This window comes from Saccostrea cucullata, unplaced genomic scaffold (assembly GCF_032062105.1).
Source record: "Saccostrea cucullata isolate Sc308-1 unplaced genomic scaffold, CSIRO_AGI_Scuc_v1 ctg9745, whole genome shotgun sequence".
NCBI lineage: Eukaryota > Metazoa > Mollusca > Bivalvia > Ostreida > Ostreidae > Saccostrea > Saccostrea cuccullata.
The window spans coordinates 11,893-35,800 of record NW_026931797.1 but is presented as its reverse complement, the minus strand read 5'-3'; the positions used below and the strand labels follow the sequence as shown (position 1 = coordinate 35,800).

At 32.5% G+C, this 23,908-nt stretch overlaps 1 protein-coding gene across 1 annotated transcript; it reads right to left on the bottom strand.

Annotated features, from left to right (window-relative positions):
• Positions 1-58: 58 nt before the first annotated feature.
• Positions 59-14,078, bottom strand: LOC134233550 (uncharacterized). Its single transcript, XM_062715518.1, has 5 exons — positions 13,554-14,078; positions 12,062-12,232; positions 10,953-11,405; positions 9,505-9,753; positions 59-169 (listed from the first exon to the last, which is right to left on the bottom strand). The coding sequence occupies exons 3-5, from the start codon at positions 11,386-11,388 to the stop codon at positions 75-77; spliced, it is 780 nt and encodes a 259-aa protein (XP_062571502.1). The 5' UTR covers positions 11,389-11,405; positions 12,062-12,232; positions 13,554-14,078; the 3' UTR covers positions 59-74.
• Between the last annotated feature and the right edge of the window lie 9,830 nt (positions 14,079-23,908).

Below are 23,908 nucleotides of genomic sequence, written 5' to 3'. Positions count from 1 at the left end.
TTCCACGGTTTGGTGCTACAGTCGTATTACCCTCATCATCGACTGGTTCCATCATTCCCTGCGTTTCCCCATCATTAACTGTACTCCCCGGATACTCCGAAACCCTCTTTTTTCAGATCTTTTGTCTCAAGTCTAAGTTTAAAGCGTTGCTGTTGGCTTGAAGAATTAACTGCAAATAAAAATAAATACAATCTGTTTATAACTCCTTCTCCCTTTAAATTTCTGTGCTTTATACGATTAGACATTTAACAAGAGGTACTGTGAGCACTGAGCTCATAAAATGGTACATATAGTTCCCATATGAGCAAGAAAAAACTCGGTTATGGTAAAGTCCTGGGACATTGGAATTTACTTCGCTTTATCATAGACCTAAATTTGCTTTGATCTATGGCTATATCTATAATAAGTCATATCCAGATGACGAATTCTTTGCATTAATTACATGTATGGCACCTGATCCCACCTCTGATGTTTCGGAGGTCCGTATTTGCTCTGCTCTGATTTTGTATATTGTTTAATGGACTTTACGATTGTATACTGTTCGTTATCTCCATATCTTTCATGTATATATAGCGACTTTACCATAAACATGTATGGCTGCCGACTGGCTGAAGTTCAGGGAAGTATAAAATACAAAAGAAATTCTTTAAAATCTTAAATAAATTTAATTCAATCACAAATACTCATTAAAATAATTCAATTCTAAACTTTTCATTTTTTGATTTCCAAAAACTATCATAAAAGAATACCCCCAAATTAACTATTTTGAAAAAGGCAGCTTTCTCCATCATGAATATGTACTTAGATCATTGGCATAATACCCAAGAGCAAAGGAAAATTTTTTCAAAGAATTCATGCATTTTCATTATAGAAACACAAGAAGCCCCGGTCCAGGGGCCCTGAAATTCACAAATCTCAAAAAGGTATTCTTTCTCCTCATAACTATGTACATAGTTCATTGGTTTAATACCAAGAAAAGAAAAGAAAAGAAGATAATCAAAGAAATAATTCATTTTCATTATATAATCTTTAAAGCCCCGCCATATCACTAGAACCCCTGACACTGGGGCTATGAAATTCACAATTTTGAATGAGGCAGTCTTATTCAACATAACTATGCACTTGGTAAGTTTATTTAATGCCCGTGAGCAGAGAAGAAGAATTTCGAAGAATTTATGCATTTTCACTATATAATCTCTATAGTCCCGCTCTTGCACTGGAACCCCCGACCCTAGGGCCATGAGATTCTCAATTTTGGAAGAGGCAGTCAAACTCAACTTAGCCCCGTGGGGATTCGGGTTAGAATAAGTTCTCAGTACCCCCTTGCTTGTCTTAAAAGGCGACTAAATGGGGCGGTCCTTCGGATGAGACCGTATAAACCGAGGCCCCGTGTCACAGCAGGTGTGGCACGATAAAGAACCCTCCCTGCTTAATGGCCCTGAGTGCCGAGCATAGGCCTACATTTGCAGCCCTTCACCGGCAATGGTGACGTCTCCATATCAGTGAAATACTCTGGAGAGGGACGTTAAACAGTATACAATCAATCAATCAATCAATCAAACTCAACTTAACTATGTACTTGGTTAGTTTATTTTATTCCAAAGAGCAGAAAAGAGGAATTTCAAAGAAATTGTGCATTTTCACTATATTCTCAATTTAGCCCATCCCCAGCATAATTAAGAACCCCTGACCCTAAAGCCATGAAATTTACAATTTTGGTAAGGGACTGACCCTGGAGCCACATATTTCAAAATTTTGGAAACTTCATAAATCGTTTTTCATCACAAATGATTGATTAATATGAAAGAGCAGATTTCAAAGCATTAATTTATTTTCAGACCCCCCCCCCCCCATCCCGATACCCCTGACACAGGTGACATGAAGTTAACCATTTTGCTAGATGCACCTTTCTTCATCATAAATATATATACCAAGATCATAGGCATAATACCCAGAAGCCATGGAAATGATTTTACAAGAATTAATGCATTTTCACTATATAATCATTAGAGCATCCTTCCTCATCATAACTATGTACATTGTATTTAATTCATTGGTTTAATACCAAGGAGCAGATTTTTAAAGAATCAATGTATTTTCACTATACATGTATAATCAATAGGGCCGCCCTAACACCACAACCCCCAGCCAATAGGCCACACAATTTTAGAAGAAGCACTTTTGCTCATCATAACTATATGTCCGGTAAAATCGTGGACAAAGCGCTTTTCTCGAAAAATAATGGACGCACTAAGCTGAAATTTTCAGTAATTGTTTATTTGTCATATTTAAGTGTATTATTATTTTTTGGATAAAATATAGACAAAAATAAAGATTTTATCATGCTTGAATATGCACAGGGTAAGGTCCTACAGCGCAGGGTCAAAAACGAAGATTTTATCAGAGAAAACATGAGTATTGTTTTGAAATAAAAGATTCAAAAATAAAAGTTTAGGGTAAAAATTATCCTTATTCGTTTCCATTATTTAATTTGTCGTATTTTTTACAATCTAAAAACATTTGACCAATTTTTGAAGGTTTCCTGGGCATTCAAAATAGGAAAGTGATGAACACAAAACATGACTAGAAATATGTCCGTAGGACATGAATGCCCCGCCGAGGATATACTGTAAAACGAGAAAAGAACTATATGCGGTATATTGCATATATTTGCCCCCACAAAAGTCAAATTTTGAAAACTTCCTGAAATGCGCTGAATTCAATAAATTGTATGAGAAATATAAATAAACAGAACATATTATAGTTTCAAAGCAGTTAATTCACAATTTTTGTTTTTATGACGTCACAAACTAGGCCGATTTATATCCTTTTTCAGAAAGAGGACAAAATGGACAAAATTTCAACAATTTTAGCTTTAGAATTTATAGAGCGCAAGTTTGTTCAGGAACAATATTTACATATTTCATTGATATTATCATTTTACACATTATATCAAAATATCGATCCTGAACACACATGCGCTCGGTGACTTTTACTCAAAAAATCGACGAAATATGTACATTTTTCTGTAGAATTCATGAAAAACTGAAATTTACGTAATGTTTGTGACGTCATTACGTGCATATGACGTCATTACTTATGAAAATATTTAGTACTTTGAAGTCAGCATATTCTCCCCTGTTTAAGAACTTAATTAAATATATCTCCATCAAAGTTTCATTTGGGGGGCAAATATTGGTTATAACCGAATAAAGTTCTTTGGCGCATACGTATTTTAGCGCAAATGCAAGTGCGAGTGCATTGGCGCAAATTAATTTTAGCGCTTGTACCTGTCAGTAAAATATATAAATGTGATATTTTGTTGTTTTTTTTATCCACTTTTTGGTTAGTCGAGCACGGAAACACATTAGTACTCCCGTATATCAGTAAACATTCGTTAAGTTTACCACGGTACGTGTTGCTATCACATGGACGATGCACAATGTTAAAATTTACTTTATTTCTATTTTCAATTAAAAGAAATGGAGTATTTACTCATTTAAATCAATGCATGCATCGACAGAAAATTACTTAGATAAAACGGTAATCCTAAGGCTATATAAAATTAATCTTTAGATTCTCATCCCCGCCCGCCCCTATCAAAATGTCCCGCCCCGATGTTTTTTATTTTGATTTTTGGGTATTTTCATGTATTTTTATTCAGTAAGAATTTGGGTCAAAGTTTAAAAGTTATCTCCCGTCTGTATTAAAAGTCGCGTGTCGCCATTTATAGCAAAAACGCCATGTGAAGAATGGAGAAAAATCGGCAATAAAAGCAGTTTAAATGTGTAAGGAAAAGATAATTTGTCAGTATAGAGAAGGCAGAGAAGAAAAAATAGCATAAACACATATAGATACCATCACTGGCAGGAGCAAGTATGTAGAGAGATTGTAACTAAGTAAAAATAGACGAGGAAAATGACACCTGGTCAAGTTATATATAACGATCTCCAGCTGTGTGACTTATCTTTGAAATAAAAAAAAAATCTACAACATCTTAGACAGACTTAAGAGAAGGCCTAGATTTTTCAGTAGAATAATTATTAGAACATTTATATAGATTTTGCAGAATAAGAAGTCACGCATACACAATTTATTGGTATCTCCACCTCATTTTGTTCAGGATGTGCCGTATAATGTGTACTTGATAATTTGTTAATTAACAATAAATATTTAACTTTTAAAGCAAAAATTTTCTTTAAATATTTACAAGAATATGAAAAGAATTAAATCTATTCATATTTGCATTAAGGTAATAAAAAAAATGTGTACGGGGCGTCCATTGTTTTGTTGATACTTAGGCCTATATATAAATTAACAATTATAAAAAATAAAAAATAAAATCCGCCCACCCGCCCCAATTTTTTTGCAAATTAGGATGAGAATCTAAAGATTAATTTTACCTGGCCTAATCAGGTACTGTAATGTCTGCAAGCTCAATCGCCATGCTTGATTGCATCGTTTACCTCGAGGCGATAGATGATTGACACGCCGAGAAGCCAAACTTTGAAGGTGCTAATGATAATGATAATAATCGGGTAAGAACTTTCTGTCTTTCGAACATGTGCAGTGCTAGTGTGTATATAAAATCCAATGACCCTTCGTCATTATGTAATCGCGCATTCCAGTTTACATGTACTTATGTATAAGCTTTGAACACACACAAAAAATAATATTTAGAAATCCTTTAGCGCACAATAAATTTTAGCGCTCAGGGGCTCTTGCGCCAAAAGCGCTAAAATTTTAGTAAAAGCAACATGAAAATTTTTATGTGCATAAAATTTGATCAGTTTGGTTCAGGAAGGGCTTATAGTTACTAGGGAATAAAAATGTAGGTCAGATCCAGCATCCGAAGCAAGTCAGGTAGTGTCCATCCCTAGATGCATCATCCATGCTAATTTGGTTCAGGCAGGGCTTATAGTTACTTGGAAATGAAAATATAGGTCAGATCCACCATCCGAAGCAAGTCTGGTAGTGTCCATCCTTAGATGCATCATCCATGCAAGTTTGGTCCAAATAGGGCTCATAGTTCCTAAGGAATGGACCTGCTCCAAAAACTTTAACTTGGTCACTCATCTGGAAAATGTATGTCAGGTCCAGCATCCGAAGCAAGTCTGGTAGTGTTCATCCTAAGATGCATCATCCGTGCAAGTTTGTATCAAGAAGTGAAGTTTGATAACACCATCTTGAATGGTATGTTTAAAACTGAGCTGAACACTAATTTAAGAAAAGTGAGGTCAATGTCAAAGGAAAGGTCAAGGTCAAAAAATGTTGATGCAGTTGCATAGCTCTCATCAATATCTATCAGCATATGAAGTTTGATGAAAATATCTTGGATAGTTTCTTTGAAACTTAGCTTTGAACAGAGCTAAACGCAAAGTGTGACGGAAGGACGGAAGACGGACATGACAAATACTATATGCCCCGGCCATATGCATGGCGGGGCATAAAAAAGTGTGACGTTTGATGACGTTACAGCACACCGGAGAGCAGTTTGCTTTGATTTAGATGGTATAATAACGCTGTAAGAAACTTTAAATGAATACAGAAGACCCCCCCCCCCCAATTACCAGATCTTTAGTATAGAAATGAAATGGGAATTTTCTTTATAAAGTGCTTCTTGATGGAGTCCCGGGGTAGTACAATACATACGGACAAACTGCTAAATTGTAATTGCAAAAGACGCTTTCACTGTTGACCGTCAATATAAGATTGTCTATTAGTTGAAGGATGTTGGGAATATTGTCCGTATCTTACTAATAAATCCTCTGAAGATAGCACGTTTCTGCCAGTTTTTCAATTGTTATTGAGACTAAGGTATGTGCATCAATAAAATTCCGAAATTTAAGTGGGACTAATCCAACTTTATTTTTAGCACAAAGATGAAACGTGACGCATTATGCAATATTGCATTACTTTTAGTTGTTAAGGTCCCACCCCTCAGGCCCCAGGGGACAGGGACCATGAAATTCACAAATTCCCCCTTTACCCATAGATGCTGTTTACCAAATTTGATTGAAATTGATTCAGTGGTTCCAGAGAGAAGAAGCTAAAGATGTTCAAAAGTTTACGGCCGACGAACGATGCACAACGACAGACGAAAGCAAATTGCAATAATAAAAATGGACAAATGGAAGAATGAATTGGTCTGTTTGGCATCATGTTTTAGGTATATAAAGGCGGATAAACCAGAACATTCTAAGAAGAAGTTTTTACAAGAGGCCCACAAACCTATAGGTCACCTGGGTGACATGTAACAACTTTCTAAGAATTGAATTTGATTCATGTTTTAAGCAGATAGGCCATGCAATTTACAGTTTTTAAGAGGCATAATTACTCATCATAAATATACACTAACAGTGTAGCATGCTTGATCTGATTATCAAATACTCATAAAAAGAGGGACAAAAATGTATTTTCACTAGTATAAAATCCCTACAATCCCACCCTAGCACCAGAACCAATAATACAGGGACCATAACTTTACAGTTTTGGAAGAAGTACCAATGCACGTCATAAATTCGAACATAGTTCATTGACTTTGTGCCAAAACGCCGATGAGAAGAATTTTAAAGCATTGATGCATTTTCACTGTATAATGAATAAAACTCTCCCTAACATCAGAATTCCTGGCTCAAGGGCTAGGGAATTAATAATTTTAGATTGCACACCCTTTCCCATCATAGCTATTATCTACATTTCATCGGCTGAATACGCAGGAATAGCGGATTAGATTTTCAAAGAATTTATGCATTTTTGCTATATAAATAAATATAGCCCCCTCCTAACTTCTGAACACCTGGGACAGGGGCAATGAAATTCACAAATTTTGAAAATGCACCCTTCCTAGTCATAACTATTTAAATGGTTCATTGGTTTAATATACAGAAGCAGAAGAGAAGATTTTCAAATAAATAACGTATTTTCATTATATGATCTATAAAGTCCCGTCCTATATATGCACATGTAGCACCAGAACCCCTGACCCTTGGGCAAGGTTTTCAAATACTTTAAGAGGACTCAATTCTTATGACAATCCTGTCAACAGACTCCTTCATGTCTAGAGTAAACAAGATTTTTAAAGATACCGTATTGCTAATCTGGTTGAATTTGACAAATTTTATTCCCTTCATCAATAAATGTTCTACGCTAAAATTAGCTAAAAATGGTTCTGCTGTTGAGAAAAGAAGCTAAACATATTCAAATGTTAATACACGACGGACGACTGAAGATGCACGACGACAGACGAGAACAGATACCAATAAGTCACCTGCTTGAACTAGAATTGAAAGAGATAAATTAAAACTCAACTTTTTTTTGCATTTTTTGCTATGTTTATGTCTTTAAAAATACAGCAAATGTAGCCCTGTATGCGGTCAATCTATGAATATATCCACTTCTGATCACAGAAAAGCATATCAATCTCTCATTTCATACTCGGTCAAGACGCTTTTCTGTTCAGTCGATATATCATTGGATCGACCTCTTGAAAGAAAAAGGGCATTATTTGTAAACTGTACAGCAACCGATGACCTCTTTGTTTATACAATATCTATGTGATACCGGTATTTTGAAAAAAAAAAAACATTTTTAATTTCTGATTTTCAATTTCTTTTCATTGAAGTGCTTTGCTACTTAAAGGGGCCTGGACACAGTTTCAACTGATTTTTAGCCGGGCTTATTGCTCAAAGAGCAATTGCCGGCTTATGTGATCCTGTTCAAGGCAGGATGTTAACCCCATAGTCGCCATTTTAAAGTTACGTGCAAAAATATAGTTCTTACTCTCAACCGCTTTTGAGATAATACAAACGCTAAATAAAGCAACAAAAATAAAACGAAGTTTTATCTATATAAAATAAACATTAGTTGTAATGACTTTGAAAACTTCATAAGTCAAAGAACATAGTTCATTAGCGTAAGGATTTTTGATAATCAGTGTTACCGTAGTTCTCTACACATACGAGGTAAAGGAGGAGAGGGAACCAGACTGGCCTGTTTGTTTACATTCAGCTGCGGTACCAGATTAATTCTGATTCTGACAAAATCAGACCGTGGTATTAGGATTGAAAAACTCACTGTCAGTGTCTTACCATTTATATTGATAGTTTTAAAATATTTTTATTCATCAGAATATAAACGTGATTCATGTAAGAAATCCATTCTACTCTGTAAATGAGCCCGGCTCTCTGTACTTTTGAGTACTTTGATTCAAAACTACTTTTTTCAATGTTGACATTTCCTACCTAAGGCATCATCTATTGATTAGCAAAAACTTGAACATCATTAGTTAACAAACAATATACAGAACTTAAAGTTTCTCATAATGTAAACAAGGCTCCTGCCTTGTTTTTGTTTACATATATAGAAAATATCATACTTATAACAAAATAAAGTTCAGCAAATCAATAGTAACTGTCTAATCGTATTTATTTAAAATTTATTTTTATTTGAAAATATCTACTTGGAATTAACATATATTAATATATTAACCTATGTAAACAAAAACATGACACTAGCCTTGTTTACATAACAAATGTTTGGAGCTCTAAATCTTTCTTGTATCTTGACAACGGGTGTTCATATTTTTTATGATCATTAGAAAGACCCTAGTTAGATATTTGTAAAAATGGAAAAATAAATTTTAAAGTTTAGTTGAAACTGTGTCCATGCCCCTTTAATATGGCTCATATGAAATATTTTGCTGTTTAAGGGGACCGACTGGGGTTTAATTGTGTGAAAACTACAACAGCGAAACTTTTCATTTTATACCATAAATAACTTACATTAACTTCAGTGTACATGCAAAGTTTGAGGAAAATCTACCGTCCAGGTATTTTTGATGGGCCGCCTCAAAATTCAGGTACTTTACAATAGGATTATAAAGGGAAAGGCCAATTTTTAGTTTTTTTTTAAACTTATGCAAATACTACCATAGACTTTTTCTTCAAACTATAATATTTCATGAGTAATTATACAATATATGTAAGAAACACAAAATTCTTGTTACCAAGCATCTCAAAATGCCAAATATTAACGAATTTTCCTGTTTATAAAGAATAATACGAAATATGACGGACATGAAAGATTCACATGAAAACAATAAAAATAATGGAGGTATTCTTAAATTTCTATGTTTTAAATTTCAAGAGTGTGTGTTTATTACTTTTACTTAATGAAATTTTTATTACCCTTTTCTTTAATAGCTTCAGTTTATCATAACGTCAAAAATACACTGTAACGACGTTAATCTACCTATCAATTACAAAATCGGTTAAAAAACTGTTAATATAAAGCTGCACTTACATTTTTATACATATCATTTCTTAATTTTGTTTAATTGTAATAATTAAGAAAAAAAATTAGCTATAAAACAGTTAATAAGCTTCATTTTACTATGATGCGCGAAATATTGCTCAATGGAAACCACAGTCGGCCCCCTTAAATTAGAAGCCCATCATACAATAGTAATTTATAACAATCAACGAACATAATGATAAAGAATACCTTGGATGCTATCAGTCACATCAAAAACATCCGTGTGGATATAGACTCCTCTGGTTGAACTTATATTGTTCTTTATTTCTTCCAGATCAATGCCCTTCAGTCTCTCTAACAATGTTGTTTTCCCACTACCAGCACACCCTATTATCATCCCAGAGGCATGGTACATGGTTGTTTTGCCTCTCTTAAGATTCTCAACAAAATTTTTCACTGAGTTGTCTCCCCTCATTATTATCTGCATTGGTATGCCGACTAATTAGGACAAAACACAAGTATTATAATAAATATTACTTAGACAAATTCATGTTTACGTAAATGTACACATTGAAAATGAAATATATCATAATTCTGTTTTTCAATACATTTATTTGATTAAAAAATCTGTTAACGAGGCTGGGGGTGGCAGCCATTTTCAGACTATTTCGATCTACTTAAAAGAAGAGCTCCATATAAAAATACACAAAAATGATCAAATTTTAAAACTAAAATGTAATTTTTTTTTCTTTGCCAAATGATAGTTGACAGCTTAAGATACCGTATCTAAAAAAGTTAAATTTGGTCGTTAATTTGTGGTTAATTTGTTGACCCCCCAACCTCCTTACAGGATCTTATTAATCATTCATCCAGGCAAACTTCTTACAAAATGGAAATATGCAAGGTGTCGACACTCTCAGAAAAGATTGTTTTTAAAGAACTTTATTCGGTAATAACCAATATTTCACCCCAAATTAAACTTTGATGGAGATATATTTAATTAAGTTCTTAAACAGGGGAGTATATGCTGACTTCAAAGCACTGAATATTTTCATAAGTAATGACGCCATATGTACGTAATGACGTCACAAACATGACGAAAATTTCAGTTTTTTATGAATTTGACAGAAAAATGTACATATTTCGTCGATATTTTGAGTAAAAGTCACCGAGCGCATGTGTGTTCAGGATCAATATTTTGATATAATGTGTACAATGATAATATCAATGAAATATGTCAATATTGTTCCTGAACAAACTTGCGCTCTATAAATTTTAAAGCTAAAATTGTTGAAATTTGCCCATTTTGTCCTCTTTCTGAAAAAGGAGATAAAATCGGACTAGTTTGTGACGTCATAAAAACAAAAATTGTGAATACACTGCTTTGACACTATAATATTTTCTGTTAATTTATATTTCTCATACAATTTATTAAATTCAGCACATTTCAGGAAGTTTTCAAAATATGACTTTTGTGGGGGCAAATATATGCAATATACTGCATACAGTTCTTTGAAAATTCTTAGAAAAGTTGGTTTCTCCACATTATCATTTATACATCTCGCTTCTTTGTTTTGTTTTATAACTTATTTTTAATGAATTTTGGAAATTAACAAATATCTTATCTCAAAATTGCTTTATATAACCTTATTCTTTCGTTTAAATCATTATGTAAGATAAGCTGAATGTTAACCTACATTTTCTCAATACGAATTCCTGAAACGACTGATCCTTCATTGTTGGGTGCATGTAAATATCTTCTCCAAGTCTTTTAAAAAACTCCTCATTTTTTTCTGGTAATAACCAACAGTAAACTTCGTCTTCTCTTCTTTGATAATTCCACGATCTACAGTATTCAGCAATGCTTTCTTTTTCTGCCCAAGTCAAGAAAATATCCAGAAATTTTGGCTCTGTTGAAAATTTCAAGAAACTAATATCTTTGAAGAGCTCATTTGAAAAACTAATCTCTAATTCATTGAGTTTCAAAATTGGTTTATATATTTCTAATTCTGTAAGAGAAAATTGCTTTGCTACTTCCTTGGAATGAAAACTAGTGGCAACAGCATTATATCTGCTCATCCAATTTGCTTCCTTCCTATTTATTTTGTAGGATTTGGAAATAAGAAGGGACATCAAAAGTGTATCTCCATCTACAAAATAAAGAAGAAATGTCAGATATCAATAAATAAAACAGTCTTAAAGAAAACAATCAGAGTACTGAAAGTTCTTCAGTTGTGGGGCATGACAATTTCACTTTAAATTGTATCAATTTTTCTATACCCGTATAGCGGGTTTCTTTAGCGGGTGTAACATTTAGCGTTTTGTTTGCTCAAAAGTATGCTAATAATTTTGGTGGAACTTTTTTTGCGGATTAATAGTTCCGTGATGTTGCAAAAAAGAGGAAAATCATCTTAAAGGTAAGTTTCAGTACCTTTAATATACGTTTGAATACCAACTTACACAATCTCTTCTGAGGTAAGTTTGGTTCAGTTTAAAGTTTCTTGACAATGATCATGAACATGCTCATCTGAAAGATGTAGGTCAGATCCAGCATCCAACATTGTTTGCCATTATGAAGTTTTAGCCTGCATGATTTCAGAGACAGACAAATAAACAGCTTGATAGCCAGATGGACTAGGTGAATACACCTCCAGAACTTTGATTACAGACGACAAGGCAGACAATTAAATGGAAGGCCTTCATCATCATCGATCAGTAAATGTCCTTTCGGTGTTTAACTCAGGTCACTAAAGGTCACTTCCATTGGCCAGAGATATCTGATTTCAAAGAGGCCTCAAACACCTACCTTTTGTCCTGTGAATGTTGTCAAACAATGTCTTTATATTTTTTAGGTCATGTCTGCTGTGATCCTCAGAGCTGGTACACTCCACACACAAGGGAACACCACACAGGGTACAGAACTGTTCCAGGGAAATTCTGGGATGCTTTCTGCATTTGATGTCCTCCAGGGGAAGTCCTGTTAACAGAACAAAGTTTTACGTTGTAAATAATTGATATTTAATTACCTTTTCAATGCAAAGGTTTTTAGTGTTCTTCTTTTATATGCCAAATATTCATGATCTTAGAATATTTGAATTGAAATACGGTATCTCCCTTTGATTTTCCAGTCGCTAAATGTGGTCAATGCAGTTACATTTAGACTTACTTGATTTCCTGGAGTAAGAAATAATTTTTGTCTCAAGGTTTGCATCAATCTTAAATTAGAATTTTTTTTTAACTCTGTCATGTACAAACATGTCAACCCAGTACATCGTGTAGATTCCCCCCACACTTGCTACAGAATACACTACATTCTTTGACAAAGCTGCGTTAATGTCAATGGTGTTTTTTAAGATTTCTTTGGTTATTTGTACAAGAATTATATTGCAGCTGTTGCAAAAAAAAATACATAACCCGCGAAATTAGTTTAAGTATTTTTTCTGCAATAGCTGCAACTTTAATTCCTGTACTAACAAGCAAAGAAAGACATTTCATTGTTTATATTTACATCTGTTTAAAAAAAGACATTCAAAGTAAAATTAAATGTCAAATATTGTATTGTTGATGAATATATCATTGCATAGTTAACTGATGGAACAGCCATTGTTCAAGAAATCTGTTCAATTGGCTTGCTAAGTGTCGTTCAGGCACGGAATAATGACAATTGTCTTCATAAAAAATAAAGGAAAAAAAATATTCAGTGGATGTAAATATATCTTACAGTCAACGTCAAGACGAAATTTCATCTCTTCTTAATGTGGAACTTTTTAAACTGAGTATATTGAAATATTTATATTTGTAATTATAATAATAAAAAAGACTTTAAATATTAATCCACACACTATTTCTAAAAAAAAAATAGCATACTACACCAATTTTATTTCATAAACCCAAAAGGTTAATAATTTACTTATTGACAGTATATCATGCACGTCTCTATAAATTAAAAGTTCTCTGTCACACAAATGTACTTTATATAAAAGTTTTCTATGAAAAGAAATCACAAAAAAGTTAAAATTTACAAATAATTGAATATAGAGCTACATTAATAATTTCTTTTTCCTGTATTTTTTCATACTTGTAGTCAAAACCTTAATGCTTAACAGATAATATTTGAGTTTACTAATTAAGGAATGTTTTTTTTTTTATTAATCTTAATAAACATTTGAAAATAAACATTTGGATACACAAATATACAATATCTAGTTATTCTTAAATGGCTTCCCTCACATAATGTACACGTAGTTATCATTTTTTATGAATTTTATAATTACAGATCTATATACAATGTTACTTACCAGTCAGAGAGTCTGTATCTACCACTCTGTATATGTTGACTGTGTTGTTGTGTGACCCTACCCACAGTAAGTGTGTGTCATCATCATAACTCAGGCCCAGTGGATCGTATATACGGTGTTGTCATGTCTGTATCTCAGTCAGGTAGTGACCGTTACAGTCTAGCATCTGTACTGAGTGGGTGATATCATCACACAGCAGGATGTGTGACAGCGCGTCAGTACAGATTCCACGTGGTACTACTACTGATCCTGATGGAGGACCTCTGTAGGAGAAGCGATAATTACCATCTCGATCTGTCACCACTACAGCACGGGCTATGTCAGACACAATAACATCACCATTGCAGTTCTCTGTGATCTAGATAGGATCAATATACAGTCCCTGACCTGTGTTGTTGTTGTGCTGTATGGTCTGGATGTTTTCTCGTGAAGAGTTATACCGCACAATCTTGCCTGTAAGTGTACCACAATTGCAGTAACACATCCCCACCAGCAGGTCTCCAGTGCAGGGGGAGCTGTAGACACTCCGTGCTTCCCATGGTTCTGTGTTGTTGTACTTTATAAATGAAGTCTCTACGTTCTCTCTACACCCATTCTCAATATAAGGGCTCAAATAATGTCGCCTCATTTTCATTTAAAAGCAATACCACTGATGTAATTTCTAAATCAACATTATAAATAGTCATATAACAATGAATAAGAATTCATATAATTATCGATCTGAAAGGGTATTTAAGGAGTTCCAAATTCAAATATAGTAGCCTATTTGAAATGTACGTTACTGTCGCCGAGGCAAATATTATTCTGAATCCCCTTTGTGTAATATATAGTTTTGATTCTTCAGTAAAAATTTTCAGATAAGTTAAACCTTGTATCATATATATTTCTTTTTATAACAATAAATACATTTTCTTTGTGATGATAAATAATTTTTATTGTGCAATGTCCCTGTCGCTTAATTCCATTTCAACCACATTACAAGCAAACACAAAGATTATACACCTGATAGTTTTGTTCTCCTTTATTTATTGATGGGCTAAATTTGAAATTTCGATAGATTAATTACTCCTACTTAGATAATGTAACATGAAATTGAACAATTTGAGCAACTTTTTTAAATATGTTTACGGAATAAAAGACATTTTCAATCGTAGAGATAAGAAAGAAATGTACGTTACCTATATTCTTCCATTAAGAATATATATTAAGTAGAAAATATGAGACGACTCTGAATAAGCAACCCATTGTATCCTGTAAACTGGCAAAGACGTTTTGCTTAACACAATTAAAAATTATTTTTTACATGAAAAGTGATCATTTGAAATGTACGTGACTGAAATGTACGTTACCATGAAATTCGAATTAAGTGAATCTCGCACGAATTTTCATGTATTCTCATACTTTCACACACTCGAATGTGTACACAAAGGAAAGTTTCAAAGGTTGGAGGTCGGCTAAATCCCAAAATTAATGAAAAGAAACGTTTCTGCTGAGGAAAAAAAATATATTACGGTCAATTATATGTAATATAATTTTGATACCTGGTATATATTTCTGAATACGAAACCTGTATGATGTATTTCTTATGATATTAAAGTTCAAATATTATCAATATATTGCGTGTCTAACGTACGCTTGTGGAAGAGAATTGATTTTTATTTTTGAAATGTACGTTACGTATGGTAACGTACATTTTACGTATTTCTAACTGACATTTTTTTTAATTTAGTCAATGAATTGCGTTTACACGAGCGAAACAAAATTATCGTTACAATCCATTTGACAACTGACCACATAAATCCATCTAAATGCACCCCTAATCCTCGTAAATGTTTTAGACTGTTGCCACATGCTAGAAAATTTATTTCTAAGTGTCTTAAATTCATCTTTGGCAACCTTTTTGCAGTTTGTTTACTTTTAATATGCGACTTTTCGTCAATATTAATTTAATTCTTGTTGATAATTTAAAACAAAGTATGCATAGGCTTATAATTGGTAAAAAAAGAAACAAAAAATAGAAAAAAAAGAAACAAATAGGCCTAAACCCAGAACACAAGACGGTCACGTACATTTCAAATACTGAAAGGCACACAATACTCAGTTTTGTTTGAATCATTGCATTTTGGGTTATATTTTACCAGATCTGCTGAAAAGCACGTATGTTTGTGTTTTGAAAACGATGTTGCAACATACTAAATGAAATTGTTAACAAACTGTCGATGGATATATTCGGAATAGATTTATGTTAAGTTTCAATGGCCAAATACGAGCATTTGTTAGATCATAGCAAAATACGTCTGACTCTTATATTTTTTTGTCTGTACCCTTGCACACGGGTAGAAGTAACTAGGCTACGAACGGTGTCAATTTCAGCGAAACAGCACAAAAGAATGGTAAAGAACTGAGGTGGAGGGGACTCTCCAATAATATGTGAAATGAACGTTACCGAAGTGACGTGACATTCATGTAGTTGATGACAAATAACCTCGTTTGTTACATTATGATTTCTTATATTACTGCCCAAAAACGCTTCATTGAAATGATTTTTATGTCAATAATTGCTTTTTTTCAAAATTTTCTTATTTCTAATTTACATATTACTACAAGCTTGAAATGTACGTTACCTACTCATATTCTAAGGCAATCGTGTCTTTATAGTGGTGATTGCGACATATAACACAATGTGATTACATAGAGAATCTTTTTTTTAATAAACTGAAACAAAACGATGAATTTTTAGATGAATTTTAAGCTTTTTATTAAACAGAAATATATCTTGAAATGTACGTTACATTTACGTAGTTTTCTAAATCGGCATGGATATATGTTAAAAAAGACAGTAACTACAAAATAGAATTTTACTACATGTACATGTTAGGTTCCAGTATCTATAGAAAATGACAAGATTCCAAAATGATCGCTCTAAACAAAACAGAGAGAAGAATTTAAAGCATATATTTAAAAAATGTTTTTATACATCTGGATCAAAAAGTTACCATTGTTTTTTGAAAGGAAAAATCAAACGCACGTTCGTATGCCGAGAAAATATGTTGCTGACAGAGTTGGTAGGATGTGCTGGTGTTAAGATGAGCTATTCCAATTGTGATTTTAATGACTACATTTTTTTTTACATATCTTTTTGGACATCGAAGAAAGAGTAACGTACATTTAATTTCAAGCTACATTTCTGAATAAAATCACCCTCTGCTTTATCGTCTTGTCATTATTTCATGTATTATAATTTGATGAAAAAAAATCTGGAAACAAAATCTTCAGATACTTTCTTTCAAAGGTAATTGATAGAAAAATTGTTTTCTTGAACTTCATTTTTTAAAAAATCAGAGAGGCATTTGTGCCCTTATATTGAGAATGGGTGTTATGCTCTTTTCCCAAATTTAGAAAACTTTTCTTTAATTCATTTCCCTCTTTTATATAAATGTGCAGGCATTTTTCTGAAAGTGTCAAATAACCGGAAAGCATTCGATGGCGAGAGTTAACTTTGGGCAGGTGAACTTTATACAAGAGATCAAGAAAAAATATCGCTTCTTCACCTTCATATTAACATGTATTACTTTTGTAAACAATGTCTTTCTTTTTAATTTTAATACATGTATTTGGCGATTTTCATGTTCAATAGATAAGATAGGATGTGCAGGTATGATGATAAACTTCACAGAAGAAATTAAATTAAAGGGGGGGGGGGGGGGTATTACACTTAAATTTTTAATAAATATTCAATGCAAAAAATGAAATACTCTCGTTTTCTTTGACAAATTCTGTTTCTTTGTGTATTAAGTATTAGCCGCGATCATTTCCTGTGTATAGGGATTAGCAGTGCCAGAGCAGGAAACGGCATGCCCTGGGGGTTTCACACCTGTCTTAGAGTACCTTGGGAAACGTTCGCTGAATGTGCACATCGTTGTCTAGCCATTCAACACAACATTTGATTCAATGTTTCATTATTATTTCATCGATATCATTTTCAAATGCAATAATAGTCTTGAAATTTGTGTCAATATATTGTTGCTTTTTTAAATGGAGTGTATAAAGAGAATAACAGTAAAAAAAACCCCAAACTTCTAAAACAAATTACTAAAGTATTTGATATTAATTAAATCAAATAATGATCCATTACTATGTTATTTACGTGTCTGTTTATACCTGTACCAGTTAGTAGAGAGAGAGAGAGAGAGAGAGAGAGAGAGAGAGAGAGAGAGAGAGAGAGAGAGAGAGAGAGAGATGAAAAATATCACAATATTAAGGCACGTGCATGATCGTTTTTCCTCGTTTTGATCAGTATATTGATTTCTAAAGTCTGTCGAATAAAACTAAATTAAACATGATATAATTTTAATGATATTGCTTGCGGATCAGATTAAAATTTGTTAAATTCCATACAGATACATGTAGATCTTGCGGCCGCTGATTTATCAGTATATTGACCATTTGTGGATTTTGTCCAAGTTTAATTGTTATTCACCGAGAGACTTATATTAATTATGATCCACTTTCTTCTTTTGTTTAGCATATATGACGTGTAATTTGATTTACTTCCCTTTTTGTCGTCAGATTACAACGACAGATTTTGGTGGTAAAATAAATTGTATTTTTTATTTTATAACATTTGATTAAGAAAAGCACAGTATATTAAAATTGTCGAATTATTGAAAATATTTATTTAAAAGAAAAAAATTTTAAAAGGATTCTGTCTGCAACAAAAACATGCTTTATTTCATGCATTTCAATTCATGAGCTAGACATGAAAAAAAAACCGGCTTCGTTTTACAATGTCGTAGGAAAACGTATACAGGTAAAACACTCAAGTAACATCCTGTGTATATAGATATCTATACACAAGCCAGCGTCGTTCCCTCGGGGCTTCTCAGCCGCTTCGAGTAAGCTCCACTCAACACCAAACTTACCTGAGGAAAACCGAACGGTTACACATACACCTGAAAACTTGAAGCATGGCAACTTGCTGATTAAAATAAGTTAATTTCTGTATTGTATGTTCAAATTCTTTAAATGGGCCCATATTTGTGTTTGTGTTTTATTTGAACCGCAGACATTGCATTTCATACCTGAAATTTGTTCATGTTCATAGACATGATTTTAATTTTCGAAAAGAGCAGAAAATAGAACTACAGACAAATACTGGCTAAGAAATTATTGATATTCTGAATAGAATGACTTGTGATTATTTTATTAACAATACACCCCCCCCCCCCAAAAAAAAAAAATCATGTCGATATTTACATGATTTTAATAGTTCATACATATGTAGTCTTACAGTGTAGCGCATAATAATGGAGCAACATACCGGTATTCCTACACTTATGCGTGTTTTGTTTAATTTTAATTGTAATTATGTATCACTAGCTATCATCATTTTTCATGCTGTTATTTAGAACAAACATGTACACAGTAGTAAAGGTATTTTTTTAATGAAACCAAATGACTGTGATAGAATCTCGCAGATAAATAAACACATAGCTACATGTAACTGCAACTGCACGGGCTAATTGTGAACAGCGGATTACAGTGCATATAAAAAGAAGCGATATCATGGCATTCTTTAAATTTTAATTATACCTTTTTGGCAATTTGAAGATCAGTGAAAGTGGCATTATTGATTTTAAAAATAAATATATTTTTGATAAATTATTCGACTTTATTTCATCCTATACATGTATTTATTTATTGTTAACAGACGTGTTTGAGAATTAATTAATTTTGAGTGACTAATGGTAAAAAAAAGATGTTTTTTATTAAACAATTTGATAAATAAAACTTAAAAGTGAATTTTTAAAGAATCCATGTAATGGTATATATCTATAATATTAATGTGGTCGTAATCTTAATCCCCCCTTTTCGACACGATTAAAAATCGACAAGACTTTACAGGTAAGAACATCTAAGCTGAAGAATAACGGTAGCTGGCCCCGCCGCGGTGTGAACACGGTCTCAGGTAGCACCGCGATCAAAACCCGAGACGGTGTAACGCGGAAAGGATCAATACACCGCAGAGGGGACGCGGTCTAATACGGGATCCGCGTTGCCTGTACTGTATCTATATATCTATACCTAAGGATTGACCTTAATTAGCAAAAGGCTATATTTATTTCAGATAGCAGGTAATCCACATTTATTAAAATACTAAATCACCATCATTATTTGGGGAACATAATAAGAATCATTAATAACAAGCTGTTATCAAACTTAGTTTGGGGAACATAACTGATTTTAATTTTAACGGGGGCCGTTACTGATGATCCCCAATTACGCGTAGATATGAAGGTGGAACTTGTTTAAACTACTGTCAAAGTGAATATCAAATAGAGGTAGGGAATCGCAGCGTATACACCATTACTGTATTTAGTGAAAGCGTGTTTTAACCCGCAATATAGTTATATATAAGCATAATACATTCAGTATTATAAATGTACAATTTATAAAAACTTTTTGAAATTTACAAATGCTCTTAGAGCCATATATTCAGATAAAATTAAGGTGTTGGCTGTTCTATACGGAGTTTACTTGTGTTTGGTGATTTTAGTTGCAGCTATCAGAACATGAAAATAAAACACAATTATCATACGATTTATATATTGTAATCATAGTACTTGATTGTTACAAAGATTAATGTTTCAGTTCATCATCTACACTTATTGTAAGTAAATTTTAATTGAATGACCAAGTCATAGCCAAACATTGTTATATATTTGTCGCAAATGTTGAAACCTTTTCACATGTAAGGTGTACAGTATTAAATTGTTTTTAATTTTTTTTTTGTTTTTCAGTTTCATTTTATATGTGTTTAATCACAAAAAGATGAACATTTTAAAATCATTTTTGTAGTAAGGTACATGTATCTTGATTTTTTTTATATACATTTTTCTTCATCAATCTGCGAATATCATGGAAAATTATCTTCATTAAAGCTGAACAATGCTTTAAGTAAACGTAATCTACACGGTGAAATAGAAGAACTGAGTAACAGATAATGAAATTATTACGTGCTTCTGGTCTTTTAAAATTGGTAATAATCAGATCACTTGACTAGGTCACTATGAGACTCCTAAATTACCTGTGTAGGTTTTTTTATTACTTTAAATGTGTGTGGCACTCTGTAAGTTTTACATTTACAGTGCAAGTTTCACCCTATACCGTTCATTACTTGTATTTGTTTGTCATCTGGATTCTGTGACGTATTCGCTAGATAAAAGTATAGTAGAATTTAATCCTGTATCGTACAATACTTGTAGGTGTTTGTCATTTGGTTGGTGCATTGTACTCTGTTGTTCTGAAGTTTTTTTCATCCAGTATTATTCATAGCGTGTAGGTGTATGTCATTTAAACTGTGTGTCGCTCTCTTTACGTTTTACATTTACAGTGTAAGTTTCATCCTATATTATACATTTATTATAGCTGTATGTCATTTTAACTGTGTGTCGCACTCTGTAGGTGTTTTGTATACAGTGTAAGTTTCATCGTATACTGTACATTTCTTGTAGCTGTATGTCATCTGGACGGTGTATCTTACTCGGTCGGAGACACATGGATAGCAGACGATGGATGTAACCTCTGCACGTGCTACAAATCCGGGATGCATTGTACAACAGGCGACTGCACATTTCCCCGTGAGTTGCAACTTTTAAACACACAATGCTCAAATGTACGGAAGCCCAATAGTGCAAACGAAATTATTAAATAAAGAAAAACGAAATTAATATATAAAGAAAAGCGAAATTATTAAATAAAGGAAAACGAAATTAATATATAAAGAAAAACTAAATTATTCAATAAAGGAAAACGAAATTAATATATAAAGAAAAACGAAATTATTAAATAAAGGAAAACGAAATTAATATATAAAGAAAAAAGAAATTAATTAAAAGAAAAACTAAATTAAAATAAAGAAAAAACGAAATTAATATATAAAGAAAAACGAAATTATTAAATAAAGGAAAACGAAATTATTAAATAAAAGAAAACGAAATTAATATATAAAGAAAAACAAAATTAATATATAAAGAAAAACGAAATTAATATATAAAGAAAAACGAAATTATTAAAAGTAGAAAAACTGAAACTAAAATACGGAATTTATAGAGATGCACGGTAAGGGTCTGAACCCATAAATCATTAGTGCACCGCGTCTGATGGACCTGATTTTGTTTCGACAATAACGAGCGAGATGTTTGCCTTTACATTAACCTTTTCCTCCATCGAAAACATATCCATTACAATTCATGGATGGGGAGAATCTAACCTTTGATATCTAATTTCACAACTATTTAAGAAAACATGAACGTTAAGATTCCGTTGTTTACAACTCGTAATTGTTGAATTTTTAACATTAAGGAAATTCCCTTATCCATTATTCAACTATCGCAGAATACATTCATTAGAAAATGCTGTAAAATAATACGTTATCGATCGGACTTGGGTTTGTTTGACATTATAAAAAATTGTTTAAAGAGAACAGATGCAAAAAGTAAAACAAGTCAAAGAGGTTACAAGAAGTAGATTTTAATGATTGCTTACTATATTAGAAGTAAAGCAAATCACCTACAGCTGATTCCTTGGTCTTATCAACGCATAATTAGAGGTGATGTACTGGCTACTAGTACTTGTTCTCACATATTATAAATGTCAAACTCTCAATCTGTACTATTTATAAGTCAGTGGTACTATAGTTCTTGTTCTCATATATTTTAAATGCCAAACTCTCAATTTGTGTATTCATAAGTCGGTGATATTTGTGAACAAACAATGCACACTCTTGTAAATAACAAATCCCACAAAGTAATCAAATCATTTTTCTTTTTTATAGTTTAAACAATCTAAGATTTATGGGATACACAGATCGGACGCTAGGTTAAGTTCTTGGGAATCCAGTAATACGATACGCAAGGTCCTGATCTTTTGCGATTCAAGTGCTCTTTTGAATTGGATGTCATTAATTTTAATCAAGCAGAAACAGCCACCCTCATGATCCTCTATGCATAATGCCACACATTAACAAATTACGTATACCGTTAAACAATTATTGACAATTTACTTCAAACATTAGATTGAAGTATTTGTTTCAGTTGATATTTTCTCCCTCACTCTCCTTTTTATTTAATAATTTCGTTTTTCTTTTTTAATAATTTCGTTTTTCTTTATATAATAATTTCGTTTTTCTTTATATAATAATTTCGTTTTTCTTTTTTTAATAATTTCGTTTTTCTTTATATAATAAATTCGTTTTTCTTTATATATTTATTTCGTTTTACTTTATTTAATAATTTCGTTTTTCTTTATATATTAATTTCGTTTTTCTTTATTTAATAATTTCGTAAATAATTTCGTTTTTCTTTATATATTAATTTCGTTTTTCTTTATTTAATAATTTAGTTTTTATTTATATATTAAATTAGTTTTTCTTTATATATTTTTGGTTTGCACTATTGGGCTTCCGTACAAATGCTTCATATGGAGATTCCACAGTAAATTCCTCTGTTTAGCATTTATCAGTAATTGTTGCCCCATCTTACCTTTGACTTTAAGATAAACTTGAATATAACGTATATATGTTATGAAGCCTTCAAATATAATCCAGGTTTCCCAAATTTGGAAACCCGATGGAAACATATGGGAATCGTGACATCAGTAGTTTCCATATAGTTTCCATTTTATGGAAACCACATAGTGGGTTTTCACATAGATTCCCGACATGGAAACAATCAACCTGTGGTTTCCCGTAAGTTTCCCAAGATAGGAAACCATGGAAACATACCCCGGTGGTTTCCACATAGATTCCCGACATGGAAACAATCAACCTGTGGTTTCCCGTAAGTTTCCCAAGATAGGAAACCATGGAAACATGCCCCGGTGGTTTCCATATAGATTCCCGATATGGAAACAACCAACCTGTGGTTTCCCGTAAGTTTCCCAAGATAGGAAACCATGTAAACATGCCTCACTGGTTTCCATACAGATTCCCGACATGGAAGCCACCAATGTGTAGTTTTCCCCATGTTTCCCAGGCAGGGAAACTTTGAAAGTATATCTCAATACTAACCAACCTACCTTTTATTTTACAAAAAGTTAAATAAGGGTACATTTAATGAAATTATTTACAGAAAAGGTTTACTAAAAAGATCGATTAAAAAGTAAATAAAGAAATATGTCAAGTTACGATTACTGATTAAGGACAGGTGAGACGTTCCTCAATAAAATAATTATTTTTTTTTCCAATATTTTGCAATTGACATTGAAGAATTATTTTTACATAATTACATGTATTCACAAGACATCAAGGTACCTTACCAGGCTTTTGTGTTAGACATCAGAGGTTGGCATTTCTT